Source organism: Elephas maximus, chromosome 6 (genome assembly GCF_024166365.1).
Source record: "Elephas maximus indicus isolate mEleMax1 chromosome 6, mEleMax1 primary haplotype, whole genome shotgun sequence".
Classification (NCBI taxonomy): Eukaryota; Metazoa; Chordata; class Mammalia; order Proboscidea; family Elephantidae; genus Elephas; species Elephas maximus.
The window spans coordinates 36,849,836-36,868,008 of NC_064824.1; the positions used below are offsets into that span (position 1 = coordinate 36,849,836).

The window sequence follows — 18,173 nt, forward strand, 5'->3', positions numbered from 1 at the left end:
CCTTCCCCCTCCCCATTACTACCAGGCCTCAGGGTATGACTTTGTTTTTCATTGGCTTTATTATCATTATTTTTTCCTTCTCTCTCTGTCCCTCTAAGCTACAAATCTGCCTTCATGAATACTAGTATCCCATCCACTATTTCTTTTCATTGGCCAAAGAAAGGGATGGAATATGTTGAGAAGGGAACACTTAGACCTAGGAATATTTTGGCTAGGTAATGCTCAGACAAATGAACAACCAATTGAAGCCTGGGTTTCTGTGGCTATGACAGGGGCACATTGCTTAGTTTATAAACTTCACTGTGTTTTCTGAGCTTGAAAATCATGAGGATGTGTTTCTGTTTCATCAAAACACCTTACAAACTTGGGGGCTGATGGTCAGTATAAAGTGGAGAGTGTTTCATAGTCAAGTAACCCAAACTCTACAGATTTTTGTTATATTTACATTTAACAAGATTTAGAATAAAATTTAACATTTGGAGTAAGATTAGTAAAATGCCTAGTCCACTTTTACAAAAACAAAAAGTTGCGTATTTGGGAAATATATATATATATATATGTATATATATGTTTTTTATATATATACATAAAACCAAAAAACCAAACCCTCTGCCGTTAAGTCGATTCAGACTCATAGTGACCCTATAGGACAGAGTAAAACTGCCCCATAGAGTTTCCAAGCAGCCCCTCGTGGATTTGAACTGCCGACCTCTTGGTTAGCAGCTATTAGCACTTAACCACTGTGCCAGCAGGGTTTCCATATATATATATATATTTGTATTAACCTAGAGAAGGATGTAAAAGAATAAACAGAAAATGCCAGCATTAGTTTACTTGCTAGGAAGGGAATGAGAATAAAGAAGCTGTGAAGAAAATACTTAACTTACCCTTACATATATTTGTATTGTTTCACTAATTGCAGTAAGTACTTTTTACCTTTTGATTTTTAAGATAAATTTAATGAGTGTTTTCTTTTTTCAATCCTTCCTTCTTTTTCTTTTCTTTTTTTCCTGTATCTTTCTCTTCCTCTCTCATTCCCTACCTCTTCCTTTCCTTTGGTCTTTCTTGTTATCTTGCTTTTAGAAAAAGATATAGGTTTTAATGTCCATTAAGTTTTAATTGGCCCATAATAAGAATAAATTTATCCAAATGGATATCTTTAATTTGATTTTTTCGTAACACTGTATTCTCCTCTAATCATTCAGGTTTAATTCTAGCAAAGTTTTCTCAAACCATTTGCTTTCATTAGAAGGACTAAGGTAATTATAGAGGAGAATGAGGAAGAACTTCTAAGAACCTGGTGTAGGAGTTATCTCACATTACCATGGTGAGGAGATCTGTGTGCCACCTCATTAACTCTGAAGCTTGACAAACTGTTATGACTCCAAAGAGTATCCACTGGCTTATTATGCAAGGATCCTATGCCCTGGAAATACATGAAGTCATTGTCTATCCAGCTCATGGAGAAAATGATAGCCCAACAGTCAAGTTTAACTAAGATGCTTCATTTCATAAATCTTCAATTCTGTAAACATCATATAATCATATGGACTGAACTATCACTTTCTAATCCCTAGGGTAGGAGTACTGGTGGTACAGTGGTTAAAACACTCAGCTGCTAACCACGAGGCTGGCTGTTTGAATCCACCAGTCACTCCTCAAGAGAAGGGTGTGGCAGTTTGCGTCCAGGAAGATTACAGCCTAGGAATCCTATGGGACAGTTATACTCTTGTGCTATAGGGTTGCTATGAGTTGGAATCAACTTGACGACAACGGGTTTGGTTTTTGGTTTTTCACTCCCCCAGTTTGGTATCATGAAGACACAAACTTTATTTTCTGCAATTTTTTTTTCTCACCGGACCTATGTTAGTTTGGAAGTAAGCTTAGCAGACCAGCCCCAATGGACTATAGTTTGTAGCAAATGCTGCTTTAGTAAAAAGGATATTTACCTTTCCTGCAGTAGAAAAATATAATTACATTTGAAGCCCTTTACGGAATGTTTCCCAACCTGATTTTCTCTTTTTCTTTCCCAAGGTAACCATTATTCTCAATTTGTTGTCTTTTCTCATTTCCTGATATATTTTTAAACTTATTTCCACACATTCTGATTCAGAAACACTATATAGAATTGTTGGTATTTTTTATACTGAATATAAATGATACTGAATTATTTATGTTCTGCAAGTTGATCTTTTTGTTTAACAGTTTTTGAAATTTAGTCATGTTAATACATGAGTTCTAATTCATTTAGTTTAATTATAAATAGTATTCCATTATACGAACGTAACACAATCTATCTACTCAACCTATCGTTAATGGGCATTTGAGCTTCTAATTTTTCAATGTTACCAGCATTATGGCAATGGGTGTTATTATTCATGTCTACTTGAGCACATATATTAGAGTATAAACCTAGAAATGCAATTACAGAGTTGAAGTGTATATACATCTTCATATTTACTAGATTTTGGCAAATTGCTCCGCAGTATGAAAACCCAACTTACAGCTACCTACTAACAGTGTATGACAGTTCTTCTGTTCTACAATCTTGTCAATACTTGGTCTCAAGACATCATTTATTTTTTGTAATTAAATGACTGGAAACCCCGGTGGTATAGTGATTTAGTACTATGGCTGCTAACCAAAAGGTCACCAGTTCAAATCCACAGGTGCTCCTTGGAAACTTTATGGGGCAGCTCTACTCTGTTCTATAAGGTCGCTATGAGTTAGAATCAACACAACAGATTTGGCTTTTTCAGGTTTAATTGAATGACTTAGACTGTTACTTAGGCATTTTTCTTACCCTTTTTCTTAGGCTCATCTTGGACATCATGTCTATCGGGAAGCTTGCCCATATAGCCAAAGATTAAATTACTTGCCCTTCCAATGTGCTCCCATGTAGTTCAGCTTGGCACTTTTCATCTGGCAGTAGAATGGTTTGTTTACGTATCTTTCTCCCTGTCTTCGCTGTTAGCATATTAGGGAAAAATACTGTGTATTTTTTCTAATCCTATCTCCAGTGCTGTGGTAAGTATTTATTGTATTAACAGATTCATGAGGAGAAATTCCAAAGGACCAAAACAGGAAATTGACTTCTTGTGGGAAAGGATTTTCTTTTAGATATAAAGTAGTCATGATGCAAGTGACTATAGAATAGTACTAGATTCAATTACTAAAGTAATCCTCCCATGTGAAAACTTTTATATAGGATATATATCTATATAATACCCTTGTATCTAGAAATGTATAAAAGATTTATCTAGACATTCTATATGAATTAACCATTTTTTTCCAGTATGAATATGTATGGGAACTATTTATTTATTGTGTTAAAGAGAAATAAAAATACATACTAAAACAATCACAGACTTCATAATTTTTAAAGTTAAAAGGCATATTTATTTTTCTCTTTGTTCTTTTTATTCAAGCTTTGTGGTACATAGTGATCATAATAACTCTTGTAAATGTACTGACAAGCAGACTCAGTACTGAGCGGTAGACTTCAGTGGGCATCACTTAAAGTGAAAGTTGAAGTACAAGCCAGTGGTATGCTATTTTCTAGTGAATACAGATCATGAGTGCCTTGGAAAGCTTACTAGTTAGGATTGTTTTATTTTCTTTTATACATAAGCATTTCCACTTTTATTATGACAAATATTCAATCCCATTATTTAAAGATAATGTAAATGAGGGTAGAGCAAGATGGTGAAGTGAGCAGAAGCTCTTATTTGCTCCCCCAACAACTAACCTACTGAATAATGAATAACAAGCACAAATTGAGATCTTAAAACTCCAGATGGCAGCTGAGGTGTTGGAGAGTCAGGTTGAGTCCAGAAGCTGGGGAGAGGAGGAGCGGGGATGTCACCGATGCTGGGAGAACCTGTCCGTTTCCATTGGGAGCACTCTCTCATTATAGCCTTTTTGGGACAGAGTTGGGCTACACCTCAGACGGGGAATACAGAAAGGGAGCTAATCTGAGACAGCTGTAGCCTGATTTTTTTTAAGATGGTGCAAATTAACTGTGGGAGTTCCCTGGCTGTGCAGTTGGGAGGAGCCAAATGGATACAATGCTGATATGAGAGAGTGCTATTGAATCTCGCTGAGGCCCAAGACAGGTGGACGCTAAGATCAGGAGGAACTGCAAGGGGAGCAAGATGAGGAGAATAATTCAGACTGGTGGGTAACACAGTGGTAAATGGCTGGCTCCCTGCCCACGAGAGAGAGCCTGTGGAAGGGAACCCATGAGGGAAAGACATAGACAGCACCCCCACCTTTGCCACAGGTAAGTTGAGCCCCACCACTTATGTCAGCATCTGCAACCAGCTAAAAGAAGCCAAAAGCTACCAGAAAAAAAAGGAAATAATAAAAGTCACACAGAAATAAATGAAACAGAATGACTCAACAAAACAAGAAGTTAATTTTTTGAAAGGATCAATAGAATATACAAACAACTGGCTACAGTGACAAAGAAAAAAAAAAAGATGAAGCAAATAACCAAATTAAGAAATGAAATTGGTGACATTACAACTGATCCAATGGAGATAAAGATCTTACTTAATTACTATGAAAAATTGTGCTTCAAGAAATTTGAAAACCCAGATGAAATTGACAAACTTGTAAAAACACTATTTACCCAAACTAACACAAACAGAGGTAGAAAATTTAAACAGACCCATTACAAAAGAAGAGCTTGAAGATGACATCAAAAAACTGCCAACATAAAAAGCCCAGGACTAGATGGCTTCAGTGGAGAATTCTACCAGACATTCAGATAGGAGTTGACACCAATCTCTTCAGACACAGAAGAGGAAGGAACACTACTGAACTCTTTCTATGAGACCAGCATAACCTTGATACTTAAACCAGGCAAAGACATCATAAATCCCTTATGAATATAGAAGCAAAAATTTTCAACAAAATTCTAGCCCACAGACTTCAGCAACATATAACAAAAATTATACACCATGAACAAGTGGGACCCATACCAGGATTACAATGGAAGTTCAACATTAGAAAACCAATCATTGTAATCCATCACATAAATACAACAAAGGAAAAGAACCCTACGATATCAATTGATGCAGAAAAAGGCATTTGGTAAAATTCAGCAGCGTTTCCTGATAAAAACTTTCAGCAAAATAGGAATAGAAATTTCTCAACATAATTAATGGCATAAATGCGAAACCATTATCTCTTTCCACTGAAATAGTCAATTTGATTCCTATGTTTCCCATTCGGTGAGGTCCACATGTATAGTAGCCATTTATGTTGTTGAAAAAAAGGTGTTTTCAATTAATACATCACGGAACTTTCAAAATTCTACCATATGATCTTGTTTCTATCGCCAAGGCCATATTTTCCAACTAAAGATCCTTCCTTGTTTCCAATTTTTGCTTTCCAATAACAAGTAATTATCAATGCATCTTGATTGAATGTTTGATCAATTTTGGACTGCAGAAGATGGTAAAAATCTTCAATTTCTTCACCTTTGGCCTTAGTGTTAGGTGCATAAATTTGAATAATAGTTGTATTAACTGGTCTTCATTGTAGGCATATGGATATTACCCTATTACAGCATTATACTTCAGGAAAAGTCTTGAAATGTTCTTTTTGACTATGGATGTGACACCATTTCTCTTCAATTTGTCATTCCTGGTATAGTATCCTTTCACCATACTTATTCAATCTGTATGCTGAGCAAATAATCCAAGAAGCTGGACTATATATGAAGAACACAGCATCAGGATTGGAGAAAGACTCATTAACAACCTATGTTATGCAGATGACACAACCTTCCTTGCTGAAAGTGAAGAGGACTTAAAGCACTTACTGATGAATATCAAAAACTACACAGCCTTCAATATGGATTACACCTCAACATAAAACAAAAATCTTCCCAACTGGACCAATAAGTAACATCATGATAAACAGAAAATACTGAACTTGCCAAGAATTTCATTTTACTTGGATCCACAATCAATGCAGATGGAAGCAATAGTCAAGAAATCAAGCAACATATTGCATTGAGCAAATCTGTTTCAAAAGACCTCTTCAAAGTATTGAAAAGCAAAGATGTCACATTAAAGGCTAAGGTGAACCTGACCCAAGCCATTATATTTTCAATGGCCTTATATGCATGAAAAAGCTGACAATGTATAGAGAAGACCGAAGAAGAATTGATGCTTTGGAATTATGGTGTTGGTGAAGAATAGTGAATAAACCATTGACAGGCAGAAGAATGAACAAGCCTGTCTTGGAAGAAGCACAGCCTTTGTGTTCCTTGGAAGTGAGAATGGCAAGACTTTGTCTTGCATATTTTGGACATGTTATCAGGAGGGACAAGTCCATAGAGAAGGACTTCATGCTTGGTAAGGTAGAGGATCAGTGACAAAGAGGAAGATGCTCGATGAGATGAATTGACACAGTGGCTGCAACAATGGGCTTGAGCATAGTAAGGACGGATTAGGGCCAGGCAGTGTTTTGTTGTACACTGGGTTGTTATGAGTCAGAACCGACTCAGTGGAACACAATGGCAACATTATAAACCAACAGTCAACATTTCACTCAACAGAGAAAGGCTGAGAGCCTTCCCTTTTGACTGGGAATGAGACAAGGATGCCCATTATCACCACTCCCATTCAACATTGTACTGAAAGTCCTAGCCAGAGCAATAAATCAAGTGAGAAATAAAACATATCCAATTCAGAAAGGAGAAGTAAACCAATAACTATTTGCAGGTAACATGATCCTGTACATAGAAGACCTTAAAGATTCCAAAAGAAAACTGATAAAAGGATTTAGCAATTTTGCAGGGTATAAGATCAACAAATGAAAACCATTTAGGTTCCTTCACACTAAGAACAACTACTAAGAAAAAGAAATCAAGAAAATCACAGCATTTACAATAGCCCCCAAATCAATAAAAAACCTAGGAATTAACCTAACCAGGACATAAAAATATTTATACAATGAAAATTATAAAACACTACTACGAAAGACTAAAAGAAATCTACAAAATGGAAATGTATTCCATGTTCATGAATTGGAAAAGTTAATATCATTAAAATGTCAAATCTACCTAAAGCACTCTACAGATACAATGCAATCACAATAACGATACATATCCCAAAAAATATTCTTTACTGAAATGGAAAAACTAATGACCAACTTCATATCGAAAGGAAAGACACCTCAGATAGTCAAAGCAGTATTGAAGAAAAAGAACAAAGAAGGAGACTTTACACTCCCTGATATCAAAAACATACACCCACTGTAATCAAAACAGCCTGCTATTTGCTCAATGACAGACACATAGACTAGTAGAACGGAACTGAGAACTCAGAATTAAACCCAGCCATCTATGGACAAATGATTTTCCACCTGGGGTCCAAGTCCATTCAGTGGGGCAAAAATAGCATCCTTATTAAATTATGCTGATAAAACTGGATATCCACCTCCAGAAAAATGAAACAGGGCCCATACCACACACAATACACAAAAGTTAACTCAAAATGGATCAAAGACCTATGTGTTAAACCTAAAACCATAAAATTCCTAGAAGAAAACAGAGAGAGAAAACTACAGGACCGAATTTTTTTGTAAAAATAGGATAACAAACATAACAACAAATGTATGAGTAGAACAAGACAAAATAGATAAATGAGGCCTCATAAAAATTAAAAATTTTTGCTCATCAAAAGACTTTATTAAAGAGTAAAGAGATAACATACGAACTGGGAAAAAACTCTTTGGAAACAGCTTATCCAAAGTGTTTAATCTTTAAAATCTATAGAAAACTGCAACAGCTCAACAACAAAGACAACCAGGCCAATCTCACAATGGGAAAAGGACATAAACAGAGCCTTCACCAAAGAGGACATTCGAGCAGCCAACAAACGTATGAAAAGATGTTCATGATCATTAGCCCTTAGAGAGATGCAAATCAAAATTACAATGACGTACCATCTTAAAAAAAAAAAAAAAAAAATTTTACCCCAGCTAAAATGGCACTGATTAAAAAGCAAAACAGATAACAACAAACATTGGCGAGGATGTGGGAACATTGGAACAATTATGCATTGCTGGTAGGCCTGTATAATGGTACATCCACTATGGAAAATGGTATGGTGATTTCTCAAAAACTAGAAATAGAACTACCTTGTGATCCTGCAATTCCACCCCTAGGTATATACCTTGTTGTTGTTAAGTGCCTTCAAGTCAGTTATGGGTTATAGCAAAACTGTGTACAAAAGAACAAAACACTGCTCAGTTCTGCACCGTCCTCCTGGTCTTTGCTATGCTTGAGCCCATTGTTGCAGCTACTGTATCAATCCATCTCCTTGATCGTCTTCCTTTTTTTCGCTGATTCTTTATTTTACCAAGCATGATGGTCTTCTTCCGGGACTGGTCCCTCCTGATAATATGTCCAAATTATGTGAGATGAATTTTCATCATCCTCGCATCTAAGGAGCATTCTGGCTATACTTCTTCCAAGACAGATTTGTTCATTCTTTTGGCAGTCTTATGGTATATTCAATATTTTTCACTAACAGCACAACCCAAAGGCGTCAAGTCTTCGGTCTTCCTTACTCATCCTCCAGCTTTTGCATGCATATGTGGCATTGCAAATACCATGGGCTTGGGTCAGGCACACCTTGGTTTTCAAGGTGACACCTTTGCTTTTTAATATTTCAAAGAGGTTTTTCTTTTTTTTTTTTTCCCAGCAGATTTCCCCAATGCAATATGTCATTTTATTTATTGATTGCTGCTTCCATTAGTGTTGATTGTGGATCTAATTAAAATGAAATCCTGATGTCATGGATTGAATTGTGTCCCCCCAAAATATGTGTCAACTTGTTTAGGCCGTGATTCCCGGTATTGTATGATTGTCTGCCATTTTATTATCTGATGTGATCTCCCTGTGTGTTGTAAATCCTATCACTATGATGTAATAAAATGGATTAGTGGCAGTTATATTGATGAGATCTACAAGATTACATAGTGTCGTAAGCCAATCTCTTCTGAGATATAAAAGAGAGAAGTGAGCAGAGAGACAGGGGGACTTCATACCACCAAGAAAGCAGCACCAGGAGCAGAGCATGGCCTTTGGACCCGAGGTTCCTGCTCAGAGAAGCTCCTAAGCCAAGGGAAGATTGATGAACGGGACCTTCCTCTAGAGCTGACAGAGAATGCCTTCCCCTGGAGCTGATACCCTGAATTTGGACTTGTAGCCTTCTAGATTGTGAGAGAATAAATTTCTTTGTTAAAGCCATCCACTTGTGGTGTTTCTGTTATAGCAGCACTAGATGACCAAGACACTTGGCAACTTCAATCTTTTCTCCATTTATCATGATGTTGCTTATTGGCCCAATTGTGAGAATTTTTGTTTTCTTTATGTTGAGGTATAATCCATACTGAAGGCTTTGATCTTTGATATTCACTGACTTAAATGCTTCAAGTTCTCTTCACTTTGAGCAAGGAAGTTTGTGTCATCTGCATAACGTAGGTTGTTAATGAGTTTTCCTTAATCCTGATGCCCAGTTCTTCATATAGCCGAGCTTCTCAGACTATTTGGTCAGCATACAAATTGAGTAAGTATGGTGAAAGCATACAACCCTGATGCACACCTTTCCTGACTTTAAACCACATGTCATCTCCTTGCTCTGTTCAAACAGCTGCTTCTTGATCTATGTACAGGTTCCTCGTGAGTACAATTAAGTGTTCTGGAATTACCATTCTTCACAATGTTATCCATAATTTGTTATGATCCACACAGTCCAATGCTTTTGCCTAGTCAATAAAACACAGGTAAAAATCTTTCTGGTGTTCTCTGCTTCCAGCCAGGATCCATCTGACGTCAGCAATGATATTCCTAATTCCACCTTTTCTGAATCTTGCTTGGATTTCGGGCCATTCCTAGTCCATGTACTGGTGCAACCATTTTTGAATGATCTTCAGCAAAATTCTCCTTGTGTGATTTTAATGATACTGTTCAATAATTTGTGCATTTGGTTCAATCACATTTCTTTGGAATGGGCATAAATATGGATGTCTTCTAGTCATTTGGCCAGGTAGCTGTCTTGCAAATTTCTTGGCATAGATGGGTGAGCACTCTCAGGGCTGCATCCATTTGTGGAAACATCTCAATTGGTATTCTGTCAATTCCTGAAGCCTTGTTTTTTACTAATTTCTTCAGTGCTGCTTGGACTTCTTCCTTCAGTAGCATCGGTTCTTGGTCATACGCCACCTCCTGAAATGATTGAATGTTGACCAATTCTTTTTGATACAGTGACTCTGTGTATTCCTTCCATCTTCTTTTGATTCTACCTGCGTCGTTCAGTATTTTGCCCAAAGAATCCTTCAGTGTTGCAACCTGAGACTATCCCCTGACATCAACCTTTAGCGAAATAGTAGAGTAACACACAAAATAAAGAATATTACCTGTAAGGTTCTTGCTCTATTTATTTAACAACCATGAGTATGAGACCAAAATGTTGACAATTACTCCAAAGCAAAGATGAGACGATAAGACAGTAGAGAAACTAGAGTACTAGAAATGGAACAAACAGAACAAAATTAAAGGCAATGTTGACACCTTGTGATAAATGTAACTAATCACTGAAGGATTTGTGTGGAAATTTTCAAATGGGATCCTTACTTTCTGTGTAAACTTTCACCAAGGATTCAATAAAATAAAATATTGTAGAAACAAGCAGTTTTAAAAATCTAATAGAAAAAAAATGGCATTATGGATTGAGTCATTAACGTCTTCTACTTTAAAATGAAAATATCTTTCTGTTTAAAAAAAATTAGGATGTAAAAAAGCATATAGTCTCTGAATTGAACTCTAACCTTAAAAGAATAATTATTGCTGTGACTTGGAAAAATGCTTCATTATAAATTACAGTCATATTGCAAGAGCAACCTGAGCAAAGTTAAATTGACTGTACTTAAAATTATATCTAATCCTTGGGATAGTATGTTGTTGTTATGTGCTGTAGAGTTATTCTGACTCATAGTGACCCTATAGGATAGAGTAGAACTTCCCCATTGGGTTTCCAAGGAGTGTTTGGTGGATTTGAACTGCTAACCTTTTGGTTAGCAGCCAAGCTCTTAACCACTGCACCATATAGTATGGTATAAAAAGCAATGGCTTTGAAGACAAAACTCATGGATTGAGATCACACTACACTCTTGTCAATGATGTGTGGTTAGGCAAATCCCCTCTCACATGTCTCATTATAAAATGGGAGGACTTAAAGCCAGGGATCTGGAATGAGATGAGGTTTTTAGAGGTTCATTTCTGCTAGAAGGTCTTTGATAAAACAGCCTTATGCGTCACACAGAAATTATTAAAATGACCAGTTATTCTTAGTTTATGTGTATGGCTTTTAATCAACTGGTAAGAGAATAACTGGCCTATGAATCTACAACAAATGTCACTAGAATATAAGATGTAGGTTAGACAAAAGGGTGACTTTTTTTTTTTTACAGGTTTGTTGTTCCGTACGTGGTGAGAAGTTCTTGGGAAGCAATTTCTACTTGATTCACATTTTGATAGAGCTGAAAGGAATATATGAGGAAATTAAGGCACAGAGAAATACAAGATATTCCGGGAACAAACAATAGAACCAGTCTTTTTGACCTCCGGGTCTTTTCTCTGTATGTTGTCTCCAGAGTTTTCACAAATATGTTGCTGTAATTTTACTTAGTAAGGCTTATTTTTGCAGAGAGAGGAAGAGCCGGTGGGATGGTTTATATGTTTTGATGTTGCTGTATGTAATATCTTGAAAAAAATCTGTTTTACTGATCATAACCATATGAGTCATCAAATATATAATTTTTTTCTTCATCATCAAAAGAGAAGCACCAGGCTGCTGTTTGCTGGTAACATTTTTCAACATTTATCAGACTAATAATGACCTTTTTGATACTGTGTTGTAACCTGTACCATAGGCTGTATATTTCCAGTCAATAAGAATCTAGCTGGGGATTTGAAGATTTACTACAATGGGATAGATTATGTGGAAATATAAATAGGCTTAGTGGCCTTGGGATTTCATGGGAAAAAAAAAATCTATCCATATAAAAAATGCTCCATGAACAGAAAACTATTCACTGAGGTATTCCGGAGCACAGTAAATAAAATACATAAATTAGTTTTTCAAGGTAAAAAAGAAGTCCTACTTGTAAGATGGCTTACATCATAGCATGCTAACAAACCTCCGCCTTCACTGCCAAGTACGATTTAGCAGGGACAAATCTTGTCCAAGTAGTGTGTCGACAGTCAAACCATATGGATAGATGAAGTGCCAAATTACTTTGGAAAGCAGAGTCATGCCCAAGGATTAAATAAAAGATAATTTGTGTTCTAGTCTTTGTGGCATCCAACTCTGAATTCATTTACTACCGCAATAATCAAATCCTCAGCACTAGGAACGTTCAGCTTAGTTCGAAGCACAGACATGCGTTTTTATGGACACTAAGGTTGGAGGAGATTTATGTACATATCCAAACAAACCTTTACCTGAGCAAGTTTGATTAGATTCATCTTCATTGTTGCCACAATCATTAGCTCCATCACAAAGCCATCTCTTGGGGATGCAGCGATTATTCTGGCATTTAAACTGATCATCAGGGCAGCTATGATTGACTGGAGGGCAGACGAGGGAAGCAACTTTAGTCATTTAATATTAGAGGAAATTGGGATTATTTTGAATTATAGTTCAAGAAAAGTTACATGAATTATGATAACATTAGGGTATAATAAACACCATAGTTTCTGTTGTTCGTTATCATGTTTTAGAGAAAATATTAGTATTCTAGGTTTTGCTAAAATGTAATACGTCTGTAAAGGACATCAAGTAATTCCATCTCATATAAAAGCACGTATATTCATTTTTTCATGTCTTCACTCAAACCGACTACATCATTGTCTGTTCTTCAAAACTTTAAAACAAATGACATCTATTTCAAAATTTTATGCCCAAAATATTTTAAATTAGACTCGAAATTTAATGTTAAGCATTAAGAAGTGTGCATTAAAAAATAAAAACAATTTAATCACATATAACAACAATACTTATTTTAATATCACACATCAACCCAGATTTTTCTTAAAATATTAAACAATCCCAATTTTATTACATTTTGTTGAATGTCTCTTGAGACTGGAAGGAAAAACACATAAAAGAAAAGTAGATCACTTGTGACCTGGAGTTGATGTTAAATATGAGATCGTACATAATTTTAATAACGAAAATGAACAGCATGAGTTTTCACCCCTAGTACAAACAAATAAACGTGCAAACATGAAAATGCTAAGGACAGAGACCAATTCCCATATGGAAGCTGTGCACAGCTAAGGACTAAACCTCCAATATCGAAGCACAACAGGGGGGCCATCTTAATGTAACCTTCTATGATTATTTTTCCTGCTTTCTGGAGGCTAAATTCCTAACTGAATTGGCATGCTCTTCGCTGTTTGCTTCAAAACTCCAACATTCTTTATACAGTAATTTTCTCTTTGCCCAGTTTTGTACTTCAGTAAGATAAAAATAAATTTTATTATTAGTTTTACTTAGAATTTGAAAAAGTCAGTTCATCATGCTGTTACATAGTAAACCTGTGCATTTTCAATCATTTTCTAGAAAACACTATTGCTTTACAGTAGCTTCAGTGATAAAGTGTTTTTTTTTTTTTTATCACTTCATAGCAAGTTTTTATTCATGCACAACAGAAGGATGGGGGAAAGGCCTTATATTTTCTGGCATTTGAGCATGATTAACATTTTCTACCCACTCCAGGGACTTTAGTAAGAATAGCGAACCATGAGCAATAAAAACCATCCAGTACATTAAAAAAAAAAAAAGAGGGTCAAAATTTGTAAAGTGTCAAGCTTACGCATATCCACTTCAGTGATGCTTGATCAAGAAACTTTGCAATTTTTGTCAGTTATACAAATAGGGATTTAAAAAAGAAGAGCAAATACAATCCATAGTCTTTTGGTTTGGAGTTGAGAAGTTAAGTGTACTGTACTTTTTGTGAAAGATAGAAACAGAATTACATTATTTGAGGTCACAGCTAATGGGTATTCGACTCCTAAAACAATTCTCTGAAATGACTTGGGTAGTACTGGAATAATAGCCATGAGACCCCAAGAATACAATGCTTCTCAGAATCCTTGCAATGTCTAAAGAAAAGACCATAACGCTGGAAGGCAGGTGGAGAGGCTTAACTTTTCACTGACACACTCATTTAGTCATTCATTCACCCATGTGCCAGGCACTGTGCTAGGCTCTGAGATGACACAGATGACCAATAACGTAATAGGCATTCGATATTTGTTGAATGAATGAATGAATGCTCTTTGTGCCAATAGCAGCTGCCAAACTAGACTTGTGAAAATTATTTTATCATTTGTGCAGGCTTTTAGGACATCTTTTCAGAAAACTCACTAAATAAAGGAGAGAAAATCATTTCTTTACGTGAAGTGTTGTTTGGAAGCAAAAGCATGAATTAATTGGCTGTCCTAAAACAACATAGTATTCTGATTTACCACCATGTAATTTCCCCCTCTTAAGTCATGAAATAAGCAAAATATATGAGTTTCCTTGTGAGTTGGTAGAATAAAACTAGCCAACAAATGGAAGCATGGACTTAAAGGATTAATACATGAATATCATGATGAAACATTTGTGTTCGCCAACAGGCGTTGGCTCCCTATGAATACGGAGAAAGCTTTATGTAGGGAGCACTCATTAAGACCATGAATGAACACAGTTAGTCTGAGGAGTGAGGCAAATAACTTAATCACTAAATAGCATGTCATTTGTGTAAAAAAGTAGGGAAAAAAACCTTTATCATCAGATGAAATGTTCCCCTCATCCCAATATAATACTACATATTTTATTGTGAGGCTCATAATTTTCTGTGTAGATATTAATGGGATTGAAGATAAGAAGCATACGATGCTGAAGTGAGGGTCTATGTTTGGTAATCAAGTGAAGGTTGTGCTATCTTTACATTATTTATCTATGAATAGAGATTTGGAAAATGATTTTAAGTCCATATTTTTAGAATTTTTATTCCAAGGAACAGACGGTTGCATGAAATGGATGTCCAGACTAATTACGCCAATTCTTAACAAAGTATCTTTAAAATTTTATGTTTATATTCTTGAGTAAAAAAGAAAATGAAGAACGGTCAATTAACTTTTAGTTCATCCACTTTAACTTGGAATGCATCATTAATTGAATGATTTTTTTTTTAAGAAAATGATATACCTAGGTCAAATTCAAAGACAAATTATTTATTTGTCCAATACACGTCTCTCTCCTTATAAAAATATTTTAGTTCTTCAAGACCACTCAGCTAGTGACTCTAATCAAATATATTCAAAATACATTATTTAATGTGTTTCCCAAAGTGCCTTCCTGACATTTATGTTAAAAAAAAATTCTTTCTACCACAAACAAGAAAATATTTTTATTTCAGCAAATGTTAAATGGCTGAATAGTAGCCAAAACATTGAGAAATCAAACCTTTTATTTCTATCCACGTGTTCCCTACATGTTTCCTACCATGTATGAGTCAGTAATAACATGTTCCAAATCCAGGTCTGTTTCTTTGGATCCTCTTCAAGGCTCAGTTGCCAAGGAGCAATGGAGTGAACTGCACCTTTTGTACAGATAATTCTGTCTTGGAGGGTCAATTTATTTCCACACCTTCAAATGCAGAGATCCAAAGAGGTCTCTTAGCAACCTCTGACATTGGAGTGATGCCAATGGCAGCATAGACCAGGTAAGGAAAGGATTTTTGGAGGATCCAAAATGGTACTGTGTTGGTTGGGGAAGGATGAGAAAAATCATTGCTTTAAAACTTTGCAAAGAAGGCAATCTTATGTCTATTCTCTTTGCAAAAGGTTACTGAGAGAAAAACTGCATTCAATTTTCATCAAAGATATTTTCAGATTTTCACAAACTTCTTCATAATTCACACATTCAAAGACTCAGGAAAAAAACACTTTTAAGATTACTTGAAGGAGAACATACAGCAATTTACTGAATCCTCATCACTTCCATCTAGGCAGTCATCATCACCGTCACATTTCCACCCAGCCTGGATACAGTGTCTGTTTTTGCAGCGAAATTCTCCAGTTTTACAGATGTGAGGTAGTACTTCTCCAGGATTAACTAGGGTTATAAAAAAACAAGGTATGTGGAGAATGTTATCTAAAATCAGTGCATTAAAGTGTAAATTTTGTTATAACACACAAAGTATTGCCTCATTTCACTTCAGAGAAAATAGGAAAACATCTAACACTGTAGTGGAAGTCATCTCTGGAAATGAGAAAATTTCATTTTTCTGACAATAATTATTCCACCAAGAATTATAAAGATTTACTTTAAACTGTCACCAAAATACTATTCCCTTATACTTATATTGAGTTTTATAGTTTTAAAATAATTTTCATTCATAATCTCAATTGATCTTCACAATAACCTTGAGATGATAGGCGTAGCAAAGAATTATTAACTTTATCTTATAGATGAGTTCGCTGAGAATTAATCAAAGTGAAAAGACAACAACACACAGCACTGATAGATTAACTTCAGTAATCTGCCAGTGGTAGGAAAAACTCAGGTCCAGTTGAGGGTTCAAGAAAGTATTGAGTTAATCAAAAAATATCTCTTTTATATATCAGAATTCTATGCAATTGTATTTTTTCTCCGTAGAGTTTACGTTCTCTATCTCAGTTTATATGCTGAGCAAATAATTCGAAAAGCTGGAATATGTGAAGAAGGATGTGGCAATAGGATTGGAGCAAGATTCGTTAACAATCTGTGATATGCAGATGACACAACATTGCTTGCTGAAAGTGAAGCAAACTTGAAGTACTTACTGATGAAGATTAAAGACCACAGGCTTCAGTATGGATTACATCTCAACATAAACAAAACAAAAATCCTCACAACTGGACCAATAGGCAACATTACGTTAAAGGGAGAAAATATTGAAGTTGTCAAGAATTTCATTTTACTTGTATCCACAATCAATGTCCATGGGAACAGCAGTCAAGAAATCAAAAGATGTATTGCATTGGGCAAACCTGCTGCAAAAGACCTCTTTAAAGTATTAAAAAGCAAAGATGTCACCTTGATGACTAAGGTGTGCCTGACCCAAGCCGTGGTATTTTCAATTGCCTCATATGCATGAGAAAGCTGAACAATGTAAAAGGAAGACTAAAGAACAGTCTGTGTATTTGAATTATGGTATAGGCAAGAAATATTGAATATACCATGGACTGTAAGGAGAACAAACAAATCTATCTTGACAGAAGTACAGCCAGATGCTCCTTAGAAGCGAGAATGGCAAGACTTTGTCTCACTTACTTTGGACATGTTATCAGGAGGGACCAGTCCTTGGAGAAGTATATCATGCTTGGTAAAGTAGAGGTCAGTGAAAAAGAGGAAGATCCTCAATGAGATTGATTGACACAGTGGCTGCAAAAATGGGCTCAAACATAGCAACAGTTGTAAGGATGGCACAGGATTGGGCAAAATTACATTTTGTTATGCATAGGGTTGCTATGAGTCAAAACAACTCGGCAGCACCTAACAACAATCAAATGCTTTGAATTTGATTAATTAGAGTTTATTCACAAATCAAATGTGTTATAAATCTCCTGAATTCAAGTCTAGAAAGAGAAGAGAGTATGTGGCAATAGCTAAAGCAAATGATTTGTATTTCATGAACTGAAAAAGGCCTTGAATTTTCTGAAGCTGAAAAACTAATCTTTCCATTCCAGCATTAATGACCCTAGGGTTTATTTTGGATAACTGATTTGAGCTTGATGAACTGCCACAAAACTTATATACACTCCAGTAATACGGAATATTGAGAAAACATATAAGGAACTTCTTGAATGTTTTGCGTAGCACTCCCTGAATCCTTGTTTCTCCCCAGAGGCTGGCTGCTACAAAGAATGGAGGAGGCAATGTGACTCCAGCAGTATGCCTGCCAGGAATCTGCTTCAGAGAGTCAGGCAGCAAGGCACAAGGCATGTGGCTTCCTGGGACTGGAAGAGAAATGCTGTCACAACAGATTCACACTCTTTTATTTAAGGCCTCAAGGGTGAAAAAGAGAGTATGGCAAATGAAATAATCAGTTAG

General features: G+C 35.8%; 1 protein-coding gene across 1 annotated transcript in view; it reads right to left on the reverse strand.

Annotated features, from left to right (window-relative positions):
* LRP1B (LDL receptor related protein 1B) overlaps window positions 1-18,173 on the reverse strand; it is a 1,748,032-nt gene that overhangs the window by 813,982 nt on the left and 915,877 nt on the right. The window contains exons 16-17 of the mRNA XM_049888441.1: window positions 16,053-16,193; window positions 12,527-12,652 (exon numbers count right to left, since the gene is read on the reverse strand). Coding sequence (XP_049744398.1) covers window positions 12,527-12,652; window positions 16,053-16,193 — 267 coding nt within the window. The remainder of the gene's footprint in view (window positions 1-12,526; window positions 12,653-16,052; window positions 16,194-18,173) is intronic.